The sequence below is a fragment of the Theropithecus gelada genome, chromosome 13 (assembly GCF_003255815.1).
Source record: "Theropithecus gelada isolate Dixy chromosome 13, Tgel_1.0, whole genome shotgun sequence".
Classification (NCBI taxonomy): domain Eukaryota; kingdom Metazoa; phylum Chordata; class Mammalia; order Primates; family Cercopithecidae; genus Theropithecus; species Theropithecus gelada.
Genome location: NC_037681.1, coordinates 53,322,569 through 53,346,395, shown reverse-complemented (window position 1 = coordinate 53,346,395; position 23,827 = coordinate 53,322,569). Strand labels below are relative to the sequence as shown.

At 42.7% G+C, this 23,827-nt stretch overlaps 1 protein-coding gene across 1 annotated transcript in view; it reads right to left on the bottom strand.

Annotated features, from left to right (window-relative positions):
• The window catches only part of LTBP1 (latent transforming growth factor beta binding protein 1), a 448,496-nt gene extending 424,982 nt beyond the window's left edge, over positions 1–23,514 (bottom strand). The window contains exons 1-2 of the mRNA XM_025354196.1: positions 22,872–23,514; positions 21,736–21,806 (exon numbers count right to left, since the gene is read on the bottom strand). Coding sequence (XP_025209981.1) covers positions 21,736–21,806; positions 22,872–23,368 — 568 coding nt within the window. The 5' untranslated portion in view covers positions 23,369–23,514. The remainder of the gene's footprint in view (positions 1–21,735; positions 21,807–22,871) is intronic.
• Positions 23,515–23,827: the final 313 nt, after the last annotated feature.

Here is a 23,827-nt window from a genome sequence, read left to right as displayed (position 1 = left end):
CACTCTTACGTTTATTGAAGCATTATTCACAATAGCCAAGATTTGGATAAAGAAACTGTGGTACATATACACAATTGAGTACTATTCAACCATAAAGAATAATGAAATCAGCCAGGAGTAGCAGCTCGCGCCTGTAATCCCAACACTTTGGGAGGCCGAGGAGGGCAGACCACGAGGTCAGGAGCTTGAGACCATCCTGGACGATATGGTGAAATCCCGTCTCTACCGAAAGTACAAAAAAATTAGCAGGGTGTAGTGGCGTGCACCTGTAGTCCCAGCTACTCAGGAGGCTGAGGCAGAAGAATCACTTGAACTCGGAAGGCAGAGGTTGCAGTGAGCCGAGATCGCACCACTGCACTCCAGCCCAGACAACGAGAGCGAGACTCCGTCTCAAAAAAAAAAAAAAAAAAGAATAATGTAATCCTGTCATTTGCAACATGGATGGAACTGGAGGTCATTATGTTAAGTAAAATAAGCAGACACAGAAAGACAGACTTCTCATGCTCTCACATTTGTGGAAGGCAAAAATTAAAACAATTGAACTCAGAGATAGAGAGCAGAATGATAGTTATTAGAGGACTTGGGAAGGGTAGTGTGACTGGGGCAATGTGGGGATGGTTAAGCGGTACATAAATATAGTTAGACAGAATGAGTATGTTCTGTGTATTTGATAGCACAATAGGGTGATGATAGTCAACAATAATTTATTGCATATTTAAAAACAACTAAGAGTATAATTGGATTGTTTGTAACATAAAGGATAAATGCTTGAGATAATGGATACTCCGATACTCCATTTACTTTCATGTGATTATTACACATTATACTCCTGTAATAAAATATCTCATGTACCCCATAAATACATATACCTATTATGTACCCACAAGAATTAATTAAAAAATGAAAGAGAAATGAAGATGTTCTCAGACAAACAAAAGTCAAGGAAATGTGTTGCTGATAGAACTGCCTTGCAACAAATGTTAAAAGAAGTTCTTCAAAGAGAAGACAAACAACATAGGGCAGATACTCAGATCTACACAAAGAAAGGAAGAGCATCAGAGAAGGAATAGTGAAAGTAAACTAAAACACTTTTATTTTTCCAATTCTTGATTTATAAGTTTGCTCAAAATAATAGCAACAATACATTCAATTGTGTGTGTGTGTGTACTTATATATAAGTGAAATAAGTGACAGCAATGATACAAGGAATGGGAGAGAGGAATCAAGATTATTCTGTTATTATAAGGTATTCACACTATCAGTGAAGTGGTATAGTGTTACTTGAAAGTGGACTTGAATTAGTTGTAAACATATATTGCAAACTCTAGAGCAACAACTAAAAAAGTTTTAAAAAAGTATAACTGATATGCCAAGAAAGGAGAAAAACAGAATCATATAAAATGCTCAATCAAAACCACAAAAGGGGCCAGACATGGTGACCCATGCTTGTAATACCAGCACTTTGGGCAACCAAGTCAGATGGATCACTTGAGCCCAAGAGTTGAAGCCCAGCCTGGGCAACACGGCAAAACCTCATCTCTACAAAAAATACAAACACAAGGCCAGGCACAGTGGTTCACACCTGTAATGTCAACACTTTGTGAGGCCAAGGCAGGCAGATTACTTGAGGTCAGGAGTTCAAGAGCAGCCTGATCAACATGGCAAAACCCTGTCTCTACTAAAAGTACAAAAATTAGCTGAGTATGGTGGCAGGCACCTATAATCCCAGATACTTGGGAGGCTGAGGTAGGAGAATTGCTTAAACCCAGGAAGCAGAGGTTGCAGTGAGCCGAGATCACCCACTGCACTCCAGCCTGGGTGACAGGGTGAGACTCTAAATTAAAAAAAAAAAAAAAAAAAAAAATACACACAGACACACATACACACACATACACAAATTAGCCAAGTGTGGTAGCACACACCTACAGCCTCAGCTACTTGGGAGGCTGAGGTGGGAGGAACACTTTGGCCTGGGAGATGGAGGTTGCAGTGAGATGAGATTGCACCACTGCACACAAGCCTGGGCAACAGAACAAGATTCTCTTTTTTTTTTTTTTAAAAAAAAAAAAAAAGGGCAGAAAAAAAAGAGTAGAAGACAAAAAGAGGAACAAAAAACAAGGGCAATGAACAGAAAACAGTAACAAATACAGTAGCTATTAATCCAACTATCTCAATAATCACTTTAAACATCAATGGTCTCAATACACCAATTAAAAGGCAGAGACTGTCAGAGTGGATCAAAAACAAAACCCAACAATATGTTGTCTACAAAAACCTACTTTCAATATAAAGATTGACATAAATGAAGAGTAAAGGGATGAAAAAAATATATATCATGCTAACACTCATCAAAAGAAAGCAGAAATAGCTACATTAGTTTCAGAGAGCTGTCTTCAGATCAAGGAAAATTATCAGGCATAAAGTGGAGCATTACATAATAATAAAAGTGTCAATTCCCCAAGAAAACATACCAATCCTAAATGTGTATGCAACTAACAACAGAGCACCAAATACCTAAGGCAAAAACTGATAGATGACCCAGCATGGTGGCTCACGCCTGTAATCCCTACACTTTGGGAGGCCAAGGTGGGTGGATCACCTGATAAGGAGTTCAAGACCAGCATGGCCAACACGGTGAAACCCTATCTCTACCAAAAAATACAAAAATTAGCCAGGCATGGTGGCATCCACCTGTAGTCCCAGCTACTCAGAAGGCTGAGGCACAAGAATCTCTTGAACCCAGGAGGCAGAGGTTGCAGTGAGTAGAGACTGCACCACTGCACTCCAGCCCGGGTGCCGGAGTAAGACCCTGTCTCAAAAACAAACAAACAAGCAAACTGATAGAAATGCGAGGAGTAATAGATGAATCCATAATTACAGTTGAAGACTTCAATACTCCTTTATCACAAAATGAACAGATCCAGCATGCAGAAAATCAGTAAGGACATAGTTGGAATTCAATACGACCATCAACTAGCTGAATATAACTGGCATCTATTTACTCCTTCATCCAATGACAGCAGAATACACATTTTACTCAAGCTTACATAGAACATTCACCAAAACAAACCACATTCTCAGTCATAAAATACATCTTAACAAATTTAAGAGTAAAAATCATATAATATCCATTCTCAGGTCATAACGGAATTAAACTAGAAATTTATAACAATAACTGGAAAAATCCCAAAATACTTGGAGATACGGCAACATAATTCTAAATAAAGCATGGGTCAAAGAAGAAATCTCAAGAGAAATTTTAAAATATTTTAGACCTAAACGAAAATTAAAATACAACTTAATGGAATTTGTGGGATACAGTGAAAGCAGTGTTTACAGGGAAATTCATAACAATGAATACATACATTTTTTTAAAAAGAACTATCTAAAATTAATAATCTAAGCTTCCACCATGGGAAACTAGAAAAAGAGCAGTAAATTAAATCCAAAGTAAGCAGCAAAAAAGAAATAATGAAAATTAGACTAGAAATCAATGAAATTGAAAATAGAAAATAAACAAAAGAAATAAATGAAACCAAAAGCTGGCTCTTTGAAATCATCAATATAATTGTTAAGCCTCTAGCCAGGCTAACTAAGAAAAAAAGAAGACACAAACTACTAATGTCAGAAATGAAAGCAGGAACATCATTATAAATCCTATGAACATTAAAGCAATAATAAAGGAATATTATGAATTCTATGCCCACAAACTCAATAATCTACATGAAATGGATCAATTCCTTAAAAGACATAATCTGCCAAAACTCAAGAAATTGAATCAATAATAAATAACCTTTCAAAACAGAAAACAGCAAGTCAGGACGGGTTTACTGGTCAATTCTAGGAAACATTTCAGGGAGAAAGTATATTAATTCTCTACAATCTCTCTCAGAAGATAGAAGAAGATATATTTCCTAACTCATTCTGAGGCCAGCATCACCCTAATAACAAAATCAGGCAAAGACATTACAGGAACAGAAAACTACAGACAAGTATCTCTCATGAACACAGATACAAAAATCCTCAACAAAATATTAGCAAATTTGAATGCACAACGTATAAAAACAAATACACACAACAACCAAGTGGGATTTATCCCAGGTATGCAAGATTGGTCCAGCATTCAAATATCAACATAATCCATCACATCAACAATCTAAAGAAGAAGAATCACATGATCATATCAATAGATACAGAAAAAGCATTCAACAAAATCCAACACCCACTTAAACCAGAAATAGAAGGGAATTTCCTTAACTCGATAAAGAACATCTACAAAAAACATACAACTAACATCACACCTAATGGTGAGCAACTAGCTTTTCTGCTAGGATCATGAACAAAGCAAGATATTCTCTCTCATCATTCCTTTTCAATAGTACTGGAAGTCCCAGCTAATACAATAAAACAAGATATAACACCAAAGGCACAATCCATGAAAGAAAGAATTGATAAGCTGGACTTCATTAAAATAAAAAACTTCTGTTCTGAAAAAGACACTGAAAAGAATGAAAAGACACAGAGTGGAAGAAAATATTTTCAAGAGACATGTCTGATAAAGGACCATTATCCAACATATGCAAAGAACCTTAAAACTCAACAATAAGAAAACAAACAACTTGATTAAAAACTGGGCAAAAGACCTGAACAAATACCTTACCAAAAAAGCCCAAGTACCTTAGGCTTATAAAAACATGTTCAACATCATATGTTATTAGGGAATTGCAAATTAAAACAAGATTAAAACCACTACATACCTATTTGAATGGCCAAAATCCAAAACACTGATGACAACAATAAATGCTGACGAGGAAGTGGAGCAACAGGAACTCTCATTTGTTGCTGGTGGGAATGCAAAATAGTATAGCCATTGTGGAAGACAGTTTCAGTTACCACTTCTTACCAAACTAAACATACTCTTACTATATGGTTCAGGAATCACACTCCTTGGTATTTACACAAGAGTTGAAAACTTATGTCCACACAAAAACCTGTACAAAAATGTTTACAGCAGCTCTATTCATAATTGCCAGAACTTGGAAGTGACAAAGATGTCCTTCAGCAGATGATGGATAAATAAACTATGGTACATCCAGACAATGGAATATTATTCAGCACTAAAAAGACACGTGCTATCAAGCCATGAAGACACAGAGGAACTTTAAATGCCTATTACTAAGTGAAAGAAGTCAATCTCAAAAGACTACCTACAGTATGATCTCAACCATTTGACATTCTGGAAGAGGCAAAACTATGGAGACAGTAAAAGGATCAGTGGTTGTCAGGGTTTAGACGGGAAGGAAGGATGAGTAGTCAGGGTGCAGAGGATTTTTAGGTCAGTGAAACTATTCTGTATGATACTGTAGATGTATGTCATTATGTATTTGCCAAAACCCCAAGAATATACAACACCAAGAGTGAACCCTAATATAAACTATGGACACTGGGTGGTAATATAGGGGTTCATCAATCATAATAGGACAGGGACAGGATTTTGATGGTGGAAGAGGTTGTATGTATGTGCGGGCAAAAGGTATACAGGAATTTTGTACTTTCTGTTCAATTTTGCTCTGAACCTAAAACTTCTCTAAAAAGTCTATTTAAATACACTATTTAATAATCCCACTGTCCACTTTGGCCATGGAGCTATTGCTTTAATCTGTAACTTTGTCTTCATTATTCTATGGTTTTCCCAACTGAGACTGAAGGAGTAAAGACTATTTCCTTTTTTTTTTTTTTTTTTTTTTTTTTTGAGACAGTCTTGCTCTGTCACCAGGCTGGAGTGCAATGGCGAGATCTTGTTTCAGTGCAACCTCTACCTCCCGGGTTCAGGTGATTCTCCTGCTTCAGCCTCCCAAGTAGCTGGGACTATAGGCGCCCGCCACCACACCCAGCTAATTTTTGTATTTTTAGTAGAGACGCAGTTTCTCCATTTTGGCCAGATGATCTCGATCTCTTGACCTCGAGATCTGCCCGCCTCGGCCTCCCAAAGTGCTAAAGTTTTTTAAGTATTAAAAAACATTTTTGACATTAAAAAATATTTTTGACATAAATTTTTTCAATGTTACAAATACTTTTTAATTTACTTAGTATTTTAGGTAATTCCTCAAATTTGAATTTTCTCAAAATTTTAACACCATTTTCTAGGACTGTGGCCTTTATATGATATTTAAACATTTGGATGCTTCATCAGAAGTTAGCACACAGATATTTGGAAATAGCTACATGCTACCGGCACTGGGAAGAAAAAACAATCTATTTACTTCTAACGAGGCATAGCTATTACTACAATAACTGATGATTTTAGTAAGTTTCCCCTGGGGAAAAATGCCTTTCTACTCGGAGAGAAACAAGCATTTTGTTAAAAGACCTGATTTTTATACAACATTCAAGTGACACGTCTTTGCATTTATTTATTTTGTGGAAAGAAAAGAAAAGACGCATAATGGGGAAAATAGTCCCTATTTCACAGGACAAGCAAACCAGCTCCTTTTTCAGCTCCTTCTACAAAGGGCCCTAGTCTTGTAATAGGCAATTCCTTTCCTAAATACACATCTAATAAAAAGGCGTGTCATTGCTGAAATTCTCAACTGGGCTGTTTCCAAACATATGATGCATTCCTCCAGCAGCTTCCAGGATGGAGTCAGCATGACCCCAAGGAACAACTGAGCAGCACAGCCTCGTCTCCTCTGCATCTGAACTTCTTGATCTTGACACGAGGAAGCAAAATCCCTGCCAATTCCAAGCGCATGCTCTAGACGAGAGCTTGTTCTTCATTTCACTTTCAAATTATTTCAGAAACGAGTAATGGCACCTATTTCTAAAATAAAATGTTGCTCCTTCGTTACTTTTATTAATTTTGCAATACCTTTCTCATCATTCTTTGCATTTGATATATTGTATTCCGGCATATGTACTTTAAACTCAGGGCCCCCAAGCTTCCGTGTGGATTGGTCAGATGCGTGTTTGTGAAAATGAGGGCCAAGGGGTCTACTCCCAGGGGTTCCAATTCGGTAGGTCTATGGGAAAGCCCCACAACCTGCATCTGTTACACATCCCACAGGGATTCTGTTGTAGGAGGTCCTGGAACCACACCTTGATAAATGTGGCTTTGAAGAATATGAAGAAGTGTGCTTTAGGCATCTTTTATGTTAAGGAACAGAACAGAATCAGGAAGACATAAAGGGACAAAACACATTTACAGGTATATTCACTGAATGAAAACTGGTTTCTTTGCCCCTCCTCAGCGAGCATACAGTATAGAATGTGTATTAATGTGCATGGTGGCCAGGTGCAGTGGCTCACACCTGTAATCCCAGCACTTTGGGAGGCCAAGGTTGGAGGATCACTTGAAGCAAGGAGTTCAAGACTAGCCTGGGCAACACAGCGAGACCCCACCTCTACAAAAAAGTTTAAAAAAAAAAAAATAGCTGGGCATGGTGGCATGCACCTGTAGTCCTAGCTACTCAGGAGACTGAGGCAGGAGGATCGCTTGAGCCCAGGAGTGCAAGATCACAGTGAGCTATGATCATGCCACTATACTCCAGCTTGGGTTACAGAGTGAGACCCTGTCTCTGAATAACAATTAATAACAATAATAACAACATGCACAGCTATATCTGCTCCGATTCCAAGGTTCCCATCTGACACTGGGGAAAATAATCCATTCCACTGGGCTTTATACTATACAAACTCATCCTTAGGCAGAAATGAAGGGGGAAAGGATAAATGAAGCCTCTCCTCTCCAAGGCCTGGAGCCCAAAAGAGCTGATTTCCCTGTCCCCCTCATCACACCACAGTGATCATAGTAGGGTGGGGGATGTGGAAAGGGAGGAGGAGATGGGTTCTGCTAGAGCAGTGGTTCTCAAGCCACAGCTGTATCAGGATCCCCAAGAGGCCTGGTTAAAACACAGATGGCTGGCCCCACCCCAGAGTTCCCGGTTTAACAGGGCTGGAGAGTTTGCATTTCTAACAAGTTCCCAGGCGGAGCTGACGCCCCTGTTCCCGGGTCTATACTTTGAGAGCCACTAGCTAAGTGTCTGTGAACTGCCATTCAAGCACGCTGTATTAAAGGAAGAAATGCGGAAATTTTGCCAGAGAAAAGAGCCTCTACCACTCAAAAACAGAGCATTCCAAACTTACACTGAGACATTTGTTGTAATACACATTCTCGTAAAACAAAAAGAACCGTTTAATAACATAATCTCAGTAGCCATTGATTTAAATGGATTTCAGCTGGTCCTCCACTCAGAAACAAATGTAACTTGCAATGCTTATTAATCAAGAAACCTTACTGAGGGTCTATTGTATATATAGAGAACTGCTGTGTAGGCCAATCTCCTAAGTGGATGAAAAGGGAAAACAAAAACAGTCTCTACCTTTAATTTACTGATTGTCTGTATTATTTCACCTCCAATTACTATGAAATTTTGGACTAACTTAACATAATCTTTTCACTATCTCAAAATAAAAGAAACAGGACTCTCCTGAAATAATTCTTGTCTTTGCATGAACCCTACTTTTAGGAGAATAAAATAAATTCCAGGGAGGGTAGAATTAAAGTGGAGATGTAGGTATTTTTGTTTATTTTGAAACCAACTTCTAGGAGGTATACCAGAGACACTGTTGGTAAACTTGATGGTCAATATATACATCAAAGTCACATTCCATTTTTCAAGACAAGAAATGCACCAACACATTATCAAAAAATGTGTACAAAGTGGTCATAAAAACCTTATTAATAAGGTCACCTTATGTTTATATTGCCCTTGTGTGAAGCATTGAAGCATTTTCTTTTCTATTTTTTTTTTTTTTTTTTTTTTGAGATGGAGTTTTGCTCTTGTCGCCCAGGCTGGAGTGCAACGGCACAATCTTGGCTCACTGCCACCTCCACCTCCTGGTTCAAGTGATTCCCCTACCTCAACCTCCCAAGAAGCTGGGATTACAGGCGCCCACCACCATGCCTGGCTAATTTTTGTATTTTTAGTAGAGACAGGGTTTCACCATGTTGGCCAGTCTGGTCTCGAACTCCTGACCTCAGGTGATCCGCCAGCCTCAGCCTCCCAAAGTGCTGGGATTACAGGCATGAGCCAGGGCACCTGGCCCCTTTTGTGAAGCACTGTGATGAGCCTCATTTGACTTGATCTTTACCACAAAATGGGAGGCGGAGTCAATGACTAACCCAACTTGAAAATTAGATGTTGGGCTGGGGGGATGCACAAAACCTCAGAGCAGCATTCAAATGTTCCAAAAATATTTAACTCTCACTTTAACACATCCTATCAGCTCTCTGTAGATTTTCTATGATCATCAAAATAAAGGAGTGAGCATTTTTTTAAATTTAGTACCATGTGAGGATCCCCATTAATTTGACTTTTAACACAATAGTGACCGGTGACTTGGCTTTCTTCACCCTCACACTTTCATCCTAAACTGCAGCCTCACAGCTCTCTGGTGAAGGTCTTGCCTTTCCACCAGAGCTCGGCAGAGGTCCGGCGGGTCCAATCAGCACAGGGCTGGTCTGGCAATCTGGGCACCAGGCAGGTGGTCAGGCTATGACAATAATTTGTGTGTGGACTTGGGGACTTCGCATTCCGTGTGCAGTTTTTCTCATCAATAAAAAATGCAATCAAAGTGATCTAATGAATTTTCTACTTAAGCTATTTTTCCATGCCTTAAAAAATACTAAATCCTTTATTTTCTTTAATTTCTTAGTAATAAAATACACTTGTATGCACTCGAGTTGTATAGTAATCGTGTTGACTGTGCTTGTATTGTACAGTCTCCTCTTGTTATCTTATCTGTGGCCTTGCACAGCCTGTAAGACCTGACTTGGGATCCAACCCTATCATCATATCGCCTGTTACAGGAGCCCTCACTGACAACCCAACAATAATGACCTGTGTTCCTACAACAAGCCAGGCCCATCCCCACTCCAAGGCCTTTGTGCTAGCTGTTCTGTTGGCCTAAAATACTCTTCTCTCAGACCCTTTCATATTACACAGGCCTCACATGTCACTTCCTATAGAGACCTTCTTTCAGCCCTCTCCCCACCTCCAATTCCAGCTCCTGTCACTCTCTAACCTATGACCCTGTTTTAGTTTTTTCAAGTACATGGTACTTGGGGATCTAAAATTGGAGGGAAAAATCATACAACATTCATTTTACTTAGTCCCAAATCTCTATCAGATGATGATATTGAGTAGAAAGATTCTAAAATTGGCAGGGAGAAAGAAAAAGTCATCTTAACATCTTCTGTGTACCAAAACCTAGTATATAGGAGCTTGGTGAAAGTACAACAAATGAATCATGCATTCATTCATTCATTGATTCCATAAAGGTGTACATGCTTACCGGGCACTGAAGACAAAAAGATGGCTATAGTATAATCCCTACCCTCACAGAGCAGGAATGCCAGACAATACATAAATGTCTACGATGCAATGTGACAAGCATTCGGAGCAAAGAAGATTTGTATGCCTCATAGTCACAACAACAACATGAATGAAGTTGTGTGATGAGGGTACTCTTCCCATCTGAAGGTTGAAAAAAGTCTCAGAGGAGGTCATTAATCTGCTTGAAGTTTCACAGCCATTGAAGAGGCAGGAGTATCCTCACCCTTGAATCACTGTAGTAAATGATTTATGAAGGTAAAGTGATAAGTCTCGGCTAATTTAAATAGCTTTTACAATAATCATATTTTGAAGATGCTAAGTGTTAACTGTCTACTTGCTATGGTGTGAACATGAAATGCATATGGGAGGATGGAGACTCTACATTTTAATTAAAAATAGCAATAATAGGCTGGGTGTGGTGGCTCACACCTGTAATCCCAGCACTCTGACAGGCCAAGACAGGTAGATCACCTGAGGTCAGGAGTTCAAGACCAGCCTGGCTAACATGGTGAAATCCCGTCTCTACTAAAAATACAAAAATTAGCCAGGTGTGGTGGCAGATGCCTGTAATCCCAGCTACTTGGGTGGTTGAGGCAGAAGAATCGTTTGAACCCAGGAGGCTGCAGTGAGCTGAGATCATGCCACTGTACTCCCGCCTGGGTGACAAAGCAAGACTCCATCTCAAATATATATACACACACACACACACACACACACACATATATACATATATATATGTATATATATGTGCACACACACACATATATATACACACACATATACACACACACACACATATATAGCAATAATAAAATGAAGTTCATGAAAGATTAAAAGCCACATTGGAATTGTCTGGTAATCCCACAAAGAAATAAAACCATGTTTAAATTTACAAAGACAAAAGATCCTTATCCTTCTATTTTCCTTACTTTATTATGATATTTTTGGTTAGTGGCCTCTTACTGGTAGCAAGCTATCTCCTCTATAAAAATTCCGTCTAACTGCATTATCCAAATCCCTCTGAACAGTCACCTCCAGCCACTCAGTTTTCACCTCTAAATAATGATCTCACCAGTTCAGTAAAGTTGGCCACATCAAATTCGGATAGCAACACCTTCCTCCAATTCATCTTCCCATCCACTGACCAAATTCATCTTTCCTTTGGCCCAGCAGAACCAAGAGCATGTATTAAAAAACCAGCCCATCCATCTTCTAGTTTACAAAACACGACACTTTCAAACTGTTTACTTATGTCCATGCCAACAATATTACTCAAATGTGGTGGAGTAAAAAAGCCACAGGGAATAGCGTAGTTGGCCAAGAGCAGTATATGGGGATCTAAAATTACAGGGAAAATCATACAACATTCATTTTACTTAGTCCCAAATCTCTATCAGATGATGATGTTGAACAGAAAGACTGTGAAATTGGCAGGGAGAAAGGAAAAGTCATCTCAAAGTTTGGGCCATGCCAGAGCAGCCTTACAGAGCAAAGGCAGGAGGAAACAGAGTAAGGTGCTGTGCCCTTGAAAAAGCTGTCACAATCAGCAGTGTCTGCTGGGCAAGGAAAAGTACAAAGACAAAATGCAGGAAAGAAAAGCAAGTGGAAATTATTGCCAAAAGGTGAGAGTAAACAAAGAAAAGAGAAAGCATTCTTTCTATAGTATTTAGAGGACAGCATTAGCAACACAGCAAAATCAGAGATGCTAGTTCAACTCAATTCTATTCTATTCCTAGGTAGCATTTGTACTGTGGCACTTGTACTGTGGCAAAGCAAGGGACCTGCTTCCCAGGAGCTCAACACTGATGAGGGGACAGATGCCTCTTCCACCTGGCTCAGCCATACCCAGAGCCAACTAAGAGTGAAATCAGAGTGCTTAGGGAGCATCAAACAGAGTCTGCTTAGGGAGCAGCAAACAGGATCAGCCCCCAAGGATCTCAGAAGAGGGACATGGAAGAAGCAGCGGTGCCCAGGAGGAAGTGGTCCTGAGCAGACAAATGAAAGGTGCTGAGAGCTCATTTTGGTCAACTACTGTGCAGGGGCCCTGCTCTCTATGCACTTTTAATGTATTACCTAATGCAGCCCCCTAGCAAGCCCCTGGATGATTAGAGAGACCATCTTTATTCCTATTTTGTGAATGGAGTTAACTTAGCCCTGCTCCAGGTCTCAAGCTTGACTGTTCAAGGTCACACAGTGAGGAAGTATTAAGGTCAATTAGGAGCTCCGTATTCTAATTCCAAAGACTGAACTTCCAACCACTGAGCCATACTGCCTCTCATTCAAAGCCAAACTGAGACCAAGTAAGGGGAGGAAGAGGAGAAAGGCAACAAAAGCAGGTAAGATAGAAGGGAGAGGAGGGGAGAAAGCAGTGGCACTTCCTTCTTATAACCACACAGTTTGGGGTCTCGATGGCAATGTATGCACAGAATTTCAGTACCTAATGGACTGTCTCTACGTGATGTGCTCAATCCATAACAGGCAGGGAAAATTAACAGACACATATCAGTTTATACATATACAGGCAGACCTCATTTTTTGTTGCTTCACTTTACCGCACTTCGCAAACACTGTGTTTCTTACAAATGGAGGGTTTGTAACAACCTTGCATGCAACAAGTCTACTGGCAACATTTTCCCCACAGCAAATGCTCACTTTCTGTCTCGAGGTCACATTCTGGAAATTCTCATAATATTTCACACTTTTTCATTATTAATGTATCTGTTATGGTGATATGTGATCAGTGATCTTTCATGTTACCATTGTAATTGTTTGGGGGCACCACAAGTCGTACCCAATATAAGACAGAAAACTTAATTGAGAAAATGTTGTGTGTGTTCTGACTGTTCCACTGACTGTTCCCTCATCTCTCTCCCTTTCCCTGGGCTTCCCTGTTCCCTGAGACACAACAATATTGAAGTCAGGCTAATTAATAACCCTACAAGGGCCTCTAAGGGCTCAAGTGAAAGGAAGACTCACAAATCTCTCACTGTAAATCAAAAGCTAAGTGAGGAAGGCATGTAGAAAGCCAAGATAGGTCAAGAGCTAGACCTCTTACACCGGTTAGCCAAGTTGTGAATGTAAAGAAAAAGTTCTTGAAGAAAACTGAGAAGTCAATGCCTGGCCTCAATGTTTCAAAGGATGGGCTGACTCTCCTTTTAGGGGCTAACGCAGCTGGTGGCTTTAAGTTGAAGCCAGTGCCAATTTACCATTCTAAAAATCTCAGGGCCCTTAAGAATTATGCTAAATCTGCTTTGCCTGTGCTCTGTAAATGGAACAACAAAGACTGGATAACAGTCCATGTGTTTACAGCATGGTTAACTGAATGTTTTAACCCCAATGTTGAGACCTATTGCTCAGAAAACGTTCTTTTCAAAATATTACTCCTCACTGACTATGCACTTGGTCACCTGTAAGCTGTGATGGAGATGTACATGGAGATTAATGTTATTTTCATGCCTGCTAAAACATCATGCATTCTGTAGTCCATGGGTCAAAGAGTAATTTCAACTTTCAAGTCTTCTTATTTGAGAAATACATTTCATAAGGCTATAGCTGTCATAGATAGTGATTCCTCTGATGGATTTGGGCAAAGTAAATTGAAAACCTTCTGGAAAGGATTCACTGTTCTAGATGCCATTAAGAACATTCATGATTTATGGGAGGAGATTAAAGTATCCACATTAACAGGAGTTTGGAAGAAGCTGATTCCAACCCCAATGGATGACCTGGAGAAGTTCAAGACTTCAGTGGATGAAGTCACTGGAGAGGTAGTGGAAATAGCAAGAGAATTAAACATGGAGCCTGAAGATGGGACTGAATTGCTGCAATCTTATGTTCGAACTTGAACAGATGAGGAGCTGCTTCTTATAAATGAGCAAAGAAGGTGGTTTCTTGAGATGGAATCTAACACTGGTGAAGATGCTACGAACATTGTTGAAATGACAACAAAGAATTTACAATTTTATATAAACAGATGATAAAGCAGCAGTAGGGTTTGAGAAGACTGACTCCAATTTTGAAAGAAGTTCTACAGTGGGTCAAATGCTATCAAACAGCACTGCATGCTACAGAGAAAGTTGTCATGAAAGGAAGAGTCAATTAGTACAGCAAACTTCATTATTTTCTTATTTTAAAGAAAGTGCCACAGCCACTCCGACTTTCAGCAACCATCCATATCAAGGCAAGACCTCCCACTAGCAAAAAGATGATGCCTCACTCAAGGCTCACATGATCTTTCCACTTTTTAGTAATAAAATATTTTTAATTAAGGTATACACTTGTCTTTTTAGACATAATCTATTATTGTACACTTAATAGTCTACAATATAGTATAAACATGACTTTTACATGCACTGGGAAACCAAAAAATTTGTGTGACTCACTTTATTGAGATATTTGCTGGAACTGAACCCTCCATATCTGAGGTATGCTTGCAAATACAGCCCTGATGTATTTTTCCGTAAGTACCAAAACAACCAATTTGTGTCACACCAACAAATTATGTAATATTTTCTCTCCACTAAGAAAGCAGGAAACCATTAGTAAAACATGCATTTGGAGAAAGATAAGACCAGTTTCTCCTTTATGTATAAATCATTGTACTGAACTACCACATCAGGGAGCTTTTAAAAACATGACCCTGATAGGCAGCTTCTATGTTTGTGTGTACTTTAAAAATTTTGTAACTAAAAAAGAAAACTTTAGTGGAAAAAAACACCCAAGTGTTCCAAAGCGTTTAAATCTTTTTTTAAAGGCACTCTATGTAATCAGCAATAATTCTGCAAATTTCCAGCTCTCGCAAAAATATACATATATATATTAAACATTCAACTAACTAAAGAAAAACTGGATGTAAAAACCGCATGTGCGGCAATCTTTGACTGTACATAACGTTCTTCAAATCCAAGCTATCCCAATGTTTAGAGGGTTCCTGCCTTGAGAGGTTTCTCTAAATTGTTAAGCATTGAGGTTGGCCTTTAAATTCCCACATAAAGGGTCATAAATATTGCCCAGGATTGAGTTCCTTCTGGATCAGTTTCTCAAACTGTGGGCCACCTCCATCAGCATAACTTGGGATGCTTGTTAAAAACCCCCAAAGATTTTGATTCAATTCGTTGAATTTAACAAGTTTTAACATTTTTAACAAACTTTTCCAGTGGTGCCGCTGGACATTCACGTGTAAGAAACACTAATCTAGAATCTCTTTAAAAGAGCCCCAGTAAAAATGGCCAGAGGCATCACCAAAATTACCTGTGGCCAATTCCTCATCTCTCCTATCACCCCCTGGAGCAGCCAGAGCTGCTGCTGCAATAGAAAAGTAACCAAATTAGATCCACAGTCACAGACTGTTCGGCAGCGGCCCAGTCAAAGTCCCGCCCACCCATCCTTGGGTCAGCTGCTAGGGTTCCCAAGTGCCACCAGAATGAGCCAACTCTCAAAAGCCATCTCTCCAGCCTGTGCGCAAGGCATCCATGGGCTTACATCATGAGTTGAATTGTACTCCCCCTACAAAAACAAAAAAAAAGTGTTGAAGTCCTAACCCCAAGTACCTCAGAATGTGACCACCTTTGAAGACACGTTCTTTACAGAGGTAATCAAGTTAAAATGAGATCATTGCAGGGGGTCAGGGGTAATCCAATGTGACTGATGTCCTTATAAAAGGGGGAAATTTGGACACAGACACCCACAGAAGACAATGTATAAAGACACAGGGAAGAGATGGCCATCTACAGACCAAGGAGAGAGGCCTAGAACTGCCTTCAGAAGGAAGCAACCCCATCAACACCCTGACATCGGGCCTCTGGACTGCAGAACTGTGGGACAACACATTTCTATTGTTCTAAGTCACCCAGCTTGTGGAACTTGTTACAGAAGCTCGAGAAAATTCACATAGCTTGGAAAATCAAGAAGTGAAGTTAGGCAGTGGAAGCCAATCCAGGTGACTGAGGGCTGTCAGGACAGTTTTCAGACCAAGACCTCAAGAAAGAATGTCACAGCACTGGATGTCCAGGAATCCCAGGGCAGTAGGAAGAGCCACAAGATCTGCAGTGGCATCTGAGCACTGCCCCACTGTTGGGAATAGGGGTAATAAAGCATACCCGCCTCAACAACACCCACAGGGTGTGAAGATCAAGGAAACGCTCTCTGTAAGCTCCACAGCACCCACACAAGTTACCCCCACCCCATCGGCAGCTCCTCTCTGCCAGACCTGATCTTGGTCCATATTAAAAGGGTGGTGACATAACCCTCGCACTCCAAGTCACCTCTGTTCATTGCTAGGAAGGACTGGGAAGCAAAATCTGCACTTTAGGAAAATTTAATTTGAGCTCTCAAACATGTTTGGGTACGTCTGAAATATCCAAGACAACAAATAACAGGGGCAGAAACAGCAAAACCCCGTGGTTGTCAAAGGTCCTTTCAACAAGTCGGGCTTCCCAAAGGCCAAGGGTTCACTGGGCGGCAAAAACTCCGATAAAGCAGAGCAGGCAGGGAGCGGGCGGTGTGCTCAGCAGGCCCACGGGCTGCAGGAGGGCTTCATCATGAAGGTTTAAGCACTATTACAATGTAGAATTTATGGTTCCTAAATGTTTATTTTAACTAGTCTTGAGAACACATACTTGACCTGGTGTGAACTTGACCTCTGGGTTCCTCTCTCTTTACCGAGGTTGTCTGTGCCACATAACAAGATTCTCCAGCTGACCCTCCCACATGGGGGCTGGGGTGGCCCTACCAGCAGTTGCCATGGTAAACCTCACTGCAGATCTATTGGCAAAGCAGCTGTCAATGGCCATAGCAGGCACACAAAAAATATATATAATCACTCTGGGCTCGACTCCCAAGTTTGGCAAGCACGATGCCAAGTCAAGAGGGATGGGGGACAGCCTGAGAGAGTTCTCTAGGTCACCTGAACTCCAGCCACATCACGCCCTCCTGGATGATGCCATCCACCACTGCGTCTCTGGGCACCAAGAAGCATGTGACTCTGTCTCCTTTGCATATAATTTAAGGAAAATGGCTAGAGTTGGGTTTTTTCCCCTAAAGAGGCATGGGCTGAATGCCAATGGAAAAGCAATGGAATATCGATTTTCTGTTTCTTGCTAAGGAGAGAACAAGTCATTTGATGTGCCATGAGTTAAGTGAGTAAAAACAGACCTGCACTCTCTACAGCTGGCTGTGTTTCTCCTCTATTCATAGAACCTGGCACATGGTAAAAGCTAAACAGTAAATGCAAGAACCATCCATGCGTGTATGGAAGGCCTGCAACGTGCCAAGCACCCACTTTGGATTCATATCTGCCATCATCTCTTTTCTCTCTACCCCATAATCCTGCCAGCCCAGCCTCACTCTCCTCTCTTTCATTCTTTTGTATTGCCTATTCCCATGTCCAGTGTTCTCATTAAAGCTGAGCCTACCGGCAATGTCTCTGTCTGGCCTGCACTTACCCTGAGACGGGGGCGAAAACACTGAAAGAAGCAATGAGGCCATGAGGGGAGGTTCAGTTTGGGTATACGAAAAAAAAAAAAAAAAACACTACAAAAATGATAGGAAGCAAAAATGTTACACATCAGGGGTTTAATGCCCCACTTGGAAGACAAAGTCCCTAACCCACAAAACCTTCCTTTAAATGTTAATTCCTTGGAAAGAGTCAAAATGTGGTCCATCTCTCCATCTCTGTTGTTCAAAACAGGTAACGCTACCAAGCGTCATCCAGTATTAACTAAAATGACACATCCCACACTATAATTTCAATTCCTAGGGATCCACACACAAAGGGTGTCTGGAAAAGCAACATTAACATGCAACCAGGCGTCTCTACATAGTGACTCGGTGGCTATAGCCCGGAGGACCACCTTGGTGAGTGCACGAATCTATTCTTTGCCCCTGTGTGGGTCTGCCGCTTGCTTGTTCACATCTCTCTGATTTGCAATTTAAGGTTCACTAAATCTTTAGTCTTCAGAAGCATTTGATCATGGTCCATTTAAATTAGGTTTCAATCAACTAAAAACAATCCAGACTTGCTCAAAGGGATACCTTATTTTCTTCACTGGATTAGGCAAACACTGAACAACATGAACACTTCCAATCTCTTAAACAGACATTTCTTTTGCATCAATTGGACATGACCTATATAAACTCAAATTCTTCATTATCTTCAACGTGTAATGACAATTAGAAGACATTCTGGGTTATACATTTAAATGTATATGCACATTTTATGATGACTATTATAAGGGGGAACTTCATGTGGGCATATCATTGGTTTTTGTATTCTTATGTGTAATAAACCATACCCAAGTGTAATTGTTCAATCTCAGCATAATAGGGAGGTGAGAGAAGGAAACCACAAACAGAAGAAAACCAAGTCATCGATAAAGCAGACAGAATTTACTTGGCTTGATCCAACACTAATCTCTAATATTAATCTTCCTGGTTTCATCAAGGCCTTCATACCCATTTTTTTCATCTTGACACGTGCAACCATCCTACAAAGAAGGTAAGGTTTTAGCACAGGCATTTCTGAATGGGAAAATACAGGCCAGACAGGTCAAGTGAACTCCCCGAGGCCACATAGCTAGTGAGGGTTTCAGCATTTGAATTCAGGTCTTCTGGTCCCAAAGCCAGGAGTTTTTCCTGGCATCACACTACTCAGCCATGGACACAAGGTTTACAGCATCAGCGGGAGCCCCAGTGGTCCCATCTGAAGGTAGAAGGCTCTCTCAGCTCTCTGGACCTCCCAGACACATGCAAAGTAAGTCCCCTATTTTAAATATCCATCTCAGAGATACATTATTTTGGACTGCACGCTGACTACCCCAGCATGCCTTTTAAAAACACAATTATTTCTGAAGAAAGCTGTGAATTAAGTTTCTAGTATTTGTACCTAAATTCATTTGTTAAACTGGGAAGTACAGGAAGGCTAATCTTCTGAATGCTGAGAACCACATAGATCCTGGTGTTGTCCAAGGGCTACCTCCTAGAAGCTGGTAGGAAAACTTAAGCCAAATGCTAGAAGCATTGGTTGTAGGTATCGTAAGATTAAACTAATATAGCAACTTCCTCTAGAGCCCTGTAAGTAACTTCAACCCTGATTTTTCTGACCAGCAGTCTTCTGTGATCTCTCTCTGGTTTACCAGGCGGCAAACCCAGCTAAACCTAGGCACACACACGTCTTTGCCTCTCTTGCCTGGAGAAGCAGGAAGCCATGAGGTGATTCCCCAAGATCTGGAGCATCTTGGGATCTTCTAGAACATCTTTGGATCCCCGAATCCCCAGGCAACCTGAAAATGGGGGGCCTATCCTCTTTTCAGAGAGGGCACTCAACTGCATTTGCCAAGCAAACTGATTAAAGCCTTAGAGCATTGTCTCCAACAGGCATCAAGGAGCTTCTGCCTATCTGTAAAATCTTGCTCTGAATTCTTTTCTTTTCTTGAGGTGGAGTCTCTGCACCGCCCAGCACAATCTCTGTTCACTGCAATCTCCCCGACCCAGGTACAGGCAATTCTCTTGACTCAGACTCCTGAGAAGCTAGGATTACAGGCATGCACCACCATGCCTGGGTAATATATATATATATATATATATATATATATTTTTTTTTTTTTTTTGAGACAGACTCATTGTCACCCAGGCTGGAGTGCAGTAGAGTGATCTCAGCTCACCGCAAACTTCACCTCCTGGGTTCAAGCGATTCTTCTGCCTCAGCCTCCCCAGTTGCTGGGATTACAGGCACACACCACCACACCCAGCTAATTTTTTTGTATTTTTAGTAGAGATGGGGTTTTGCCACGTTGCCCAGGTTGGTCTCTAACTCCTCAAGTGATCCACCTGCCTCAGCCTCCCAAAGTGTTGGCATTACAGGCGTGAGCCACTGCACCAGGTCTACTGGCTAATTTTTTAGTGGAGACAGGGTTTCACCATGTTGGCCAGGCTGGTCTCCAACTTCTGACCTCAAGTGATCTGCCTGCCTCGGCCTCCCAAAGTGCTGGGATTACAGGCGTGAGTCATCGCACCAGTATAAAGATTAAATGTATTTTTAATCTTTACACAGCAATATCCCATTGCATTGGTGCTGTAACGGATGTGTTATCTCCATGTTACAGGCAAACCATATCATACCAGGTTTTGGACAGAATGAGTTACTGAGGGGAGGGGAGGGCATGTCATTTGGCCTGAGCAATGCTAAATTCTAAACAAATGCTAACACATTTCTGACAAGTATAATTTAAGAACTTAAAAGTGAAAAATTATGACTTAATCTAAAATGCCTAGAACCCTGAGCATTTCTGATCTAGTGGTTTGAATTTGATAGTCAGAAGGCTGTTCATGTCTGTAATTCCTGCTTGATCATAAGACATTATAAAACCTGTGGACATTCACCTTTTTACAAAAGTAAGGCCATTATGCCAAAGCCCTTCTGTTTCCTTCAGGATTGAAGACATTTTTCAACAAACAAGGTCACTAGATTGACTGTATCCGAAATTTTTTTAAATTCATCCACCTGTATTTCAAAATCCGAGCATCAGAAATTTTGAACAATTCCAATCCACATAGGAATGCCTCGGTCTCTATGCAAAGAACAACTAAGAATGCTTCACTTTTCCTGAGGGGGAAGGTAAGACTCCTTTATGTCCAATGAGCACCCAATAGCATCAATTCATCAAGAAGAGCCTCAGAATACATTTAACCTGATCCTTAACTTCACAATGCATAGGAGAAAAATTTTCCAGTGTTCTCAAATCTATATGCATCATTAACACATTTTTTTAAAATACTGCTGGGCATGCATGTGAACTGCAGAAGCACTGCAGAGAACCCCACCCATCAGTTCTGAAGAGCAGCAGAGAAGTGCATTCTAGAAAACCATCAGGCCTCAAGGATGAAGGATTCTGGTTGCTGTTTTCAGGAAGCTATAAAAACTATTGATGTTTTACTCCAGAATAGGGCCCTCTACTCCCCAATCCCCTCCTGCCATCACCGTAAAGAATGTCTTTCATTTGTTGGTATCATGTTCAAATTAATTACACTGGTTCTGCCATATGGCATATCCTCAAATGGAAATTTTTTCCTAGCTCCTGATTCACAGATGTGCCAGAGTGATGAATATCTCTGTTGAGTTCAGAGAAATCTTGGATGCAATGCATTGCTGCTGGCATTCATACTAACATTACCCTGACCCAGCCCTTCCTAGGTGGTAATGAAGCCTGCAGGTAATGGATGGATCGTATTTCAGACTTCAACTTCCCCCGAGCCCTTTCAAGTGGCCCTTATGAGATGCCCCCATGTGGACACCCCCCCCCCACTTTGCCTACTGTGCAGGGCCACTGTGAACGTGGCAACTTACGTTTGGTGCACCTCTGGGAGCCAGGGGCCTTACTCCAGCCATGACAGCACCGCCCTCCACAGACATTGACCCTGAAACAAAGCAAGATCGCTGAGTCCAGCAGCAGGAAGACTCCCTTCCCAAGAACCCAAGCTTCCAGCATGTTCCAGAAAGGCCAGCCTCCAGCTTCTGCAACCCTTTGGATGAGACAGAGTCCTAACAGGTACCCTGGATGCCCAACCCAAAGCTGCCCAAGCAGAGGGGCAAGGCCCAAACATATATCAGGGAATGCTGGGAGAACCAAAAAGCCTGCATAACCTAGGCCTATACAGGAAGGGAGGACAAGGGCCCAACAAATGGTTTTCTTACCCCCAAATTACAGTAGCGCCAATTATTTTTTTTTCTATTATCTGGGCCAACATTTTAAACTGGAAATGAGTTTCAGAGAGAACTGTCCAAAAAGGAGTGAGGTCACATGGCCTGCTATCACCCCTGAAAAAAACATGCCAACTAAGCAAAACAAGTTTTCCCCTACACCCCAACCTGAGACGAACTGGGGGAAATAGGAGGCCCACGAAGGGAAGAGACTATGAGCGCCCAATAACAGAAACATTCCAACCAAAACTTTTATCAATACCAAGACACCCCACCACAGGAAAGCAGACTCCACAGGTGCAAGGAAGTCCAAGCCCATGATTTATCTGATGCTGAAAAGTTCCAGGCCGCAGAACAGGAGCTGGACCTTTACGGCTAGCCTGCCCTCGAAACATTTTTTTCATTAGCTAGACCAAAATTAAAACTCAGTTGCAGTTTAATTGATGCTGAGGGATTAAACTGTAGTGACCTCAAGTTTACGCCCATCTTCTAGGAGCAGTTGGGTTTGCGCGCAGAAGGTTACGCCCCAGGCAGAAATGCCTTTTGTGTTTACCCGCAGCTCGGTAACAATGCACTCGGAGTTTCACGTCAGTAAAAGTCCCTGGGCTTCCCCGCACTCCGCTCTTCCCGCGGCGCTCAGCGCAGGCGGAGGCGGGGAGAGAAAGCCGACCCACCGCGCGCGAGCGCCCCGGCCACCGCAGGCTCCGAGTGGCCCTGACCCCGCAGGTCCCTCAGCGGGCGGCGCGCGCGAGGCTGGCGGGCGGAAGGGGGTGTGGGCTTACCCCTGCAGCTGCTGCTTCTGGTGAACCTGCAGCCTGGAGCCCCCGCTGCTCTGGGTCTCCTGCGGCACCTTGGAGCGCACGACTTGCCTGCCTTGTTTGGCGAACGGGGCGGCTGCCGGGTGGCCGCCGGGCTTGGGGTGGAGCTGCCCGCCGGGGGCCGCGGGACGCGCCGGCTCCGGCGGCGGCGGCGGCGGCGGCGGTCTGAGCCCCTGCAGGGCCGCGCCGCCAGGCTTGCTCGTGCGCCTGGTCCTCTCCGAGGGGACCCCGGGGGAGGCGCGGCTGGGGGCGCCCGCAGCCGCCGAGCTGCGGCTGTACCTGGCGTTGAGCGCGACGTTGAAGGTCCGCGAACGCGGGGGCCCGCTCAGGGGCAAGGCGCCCGCTGCCAGGCCGGGGCCCGGGTGCACCACGTAGGTGATCCTCCGCACCCGGCCGTGCGCCGACGACGCGAGCAGTCCTGCCCAGAGCAGGAGCCCCCACCTGAGCCAGGCCCCCGCCATCGCGGGCCCCAGCCGGCGCGACCGGCCGCGCGCGGTCCGGCCCCCTCCCCCGGCCGTGCGGCTCGCCTTTCCCCGCGCGTTCGGGCTCCCCCGAGAGCTGCCGAGAGCTCGGGAAAGGCGGGAGGAGGCTCTGCGGGCAGCTGAGCGGCCCCAGACCCCGGCCGATTGTGGCGGGGAGCAGGGGGCGGGCGTGGGGGTGGGGAGCGCGTAGCCCGGGGAGCGGGGAGGGGCGAGGGGAGCGGGCAGTGCAAGGTGAGGGTCCGCGCGCCCGACCGGGGGTGCAGCGCGCGCCGCGGCGGGGCCCGGCGAGGGTGGCCGAGAGCGAGCGAGAGCGCGCGGGACACTCCGAGGCAGCCCCGGCGGCGAAGTCTTTTAAAAGTTTCTCTCCCGTGGCCCCGAGTGTCAGACCTGAGCAGCCAATCTCCGGCAGACGTGACGTCAGGCGGCAGATCCTAATTG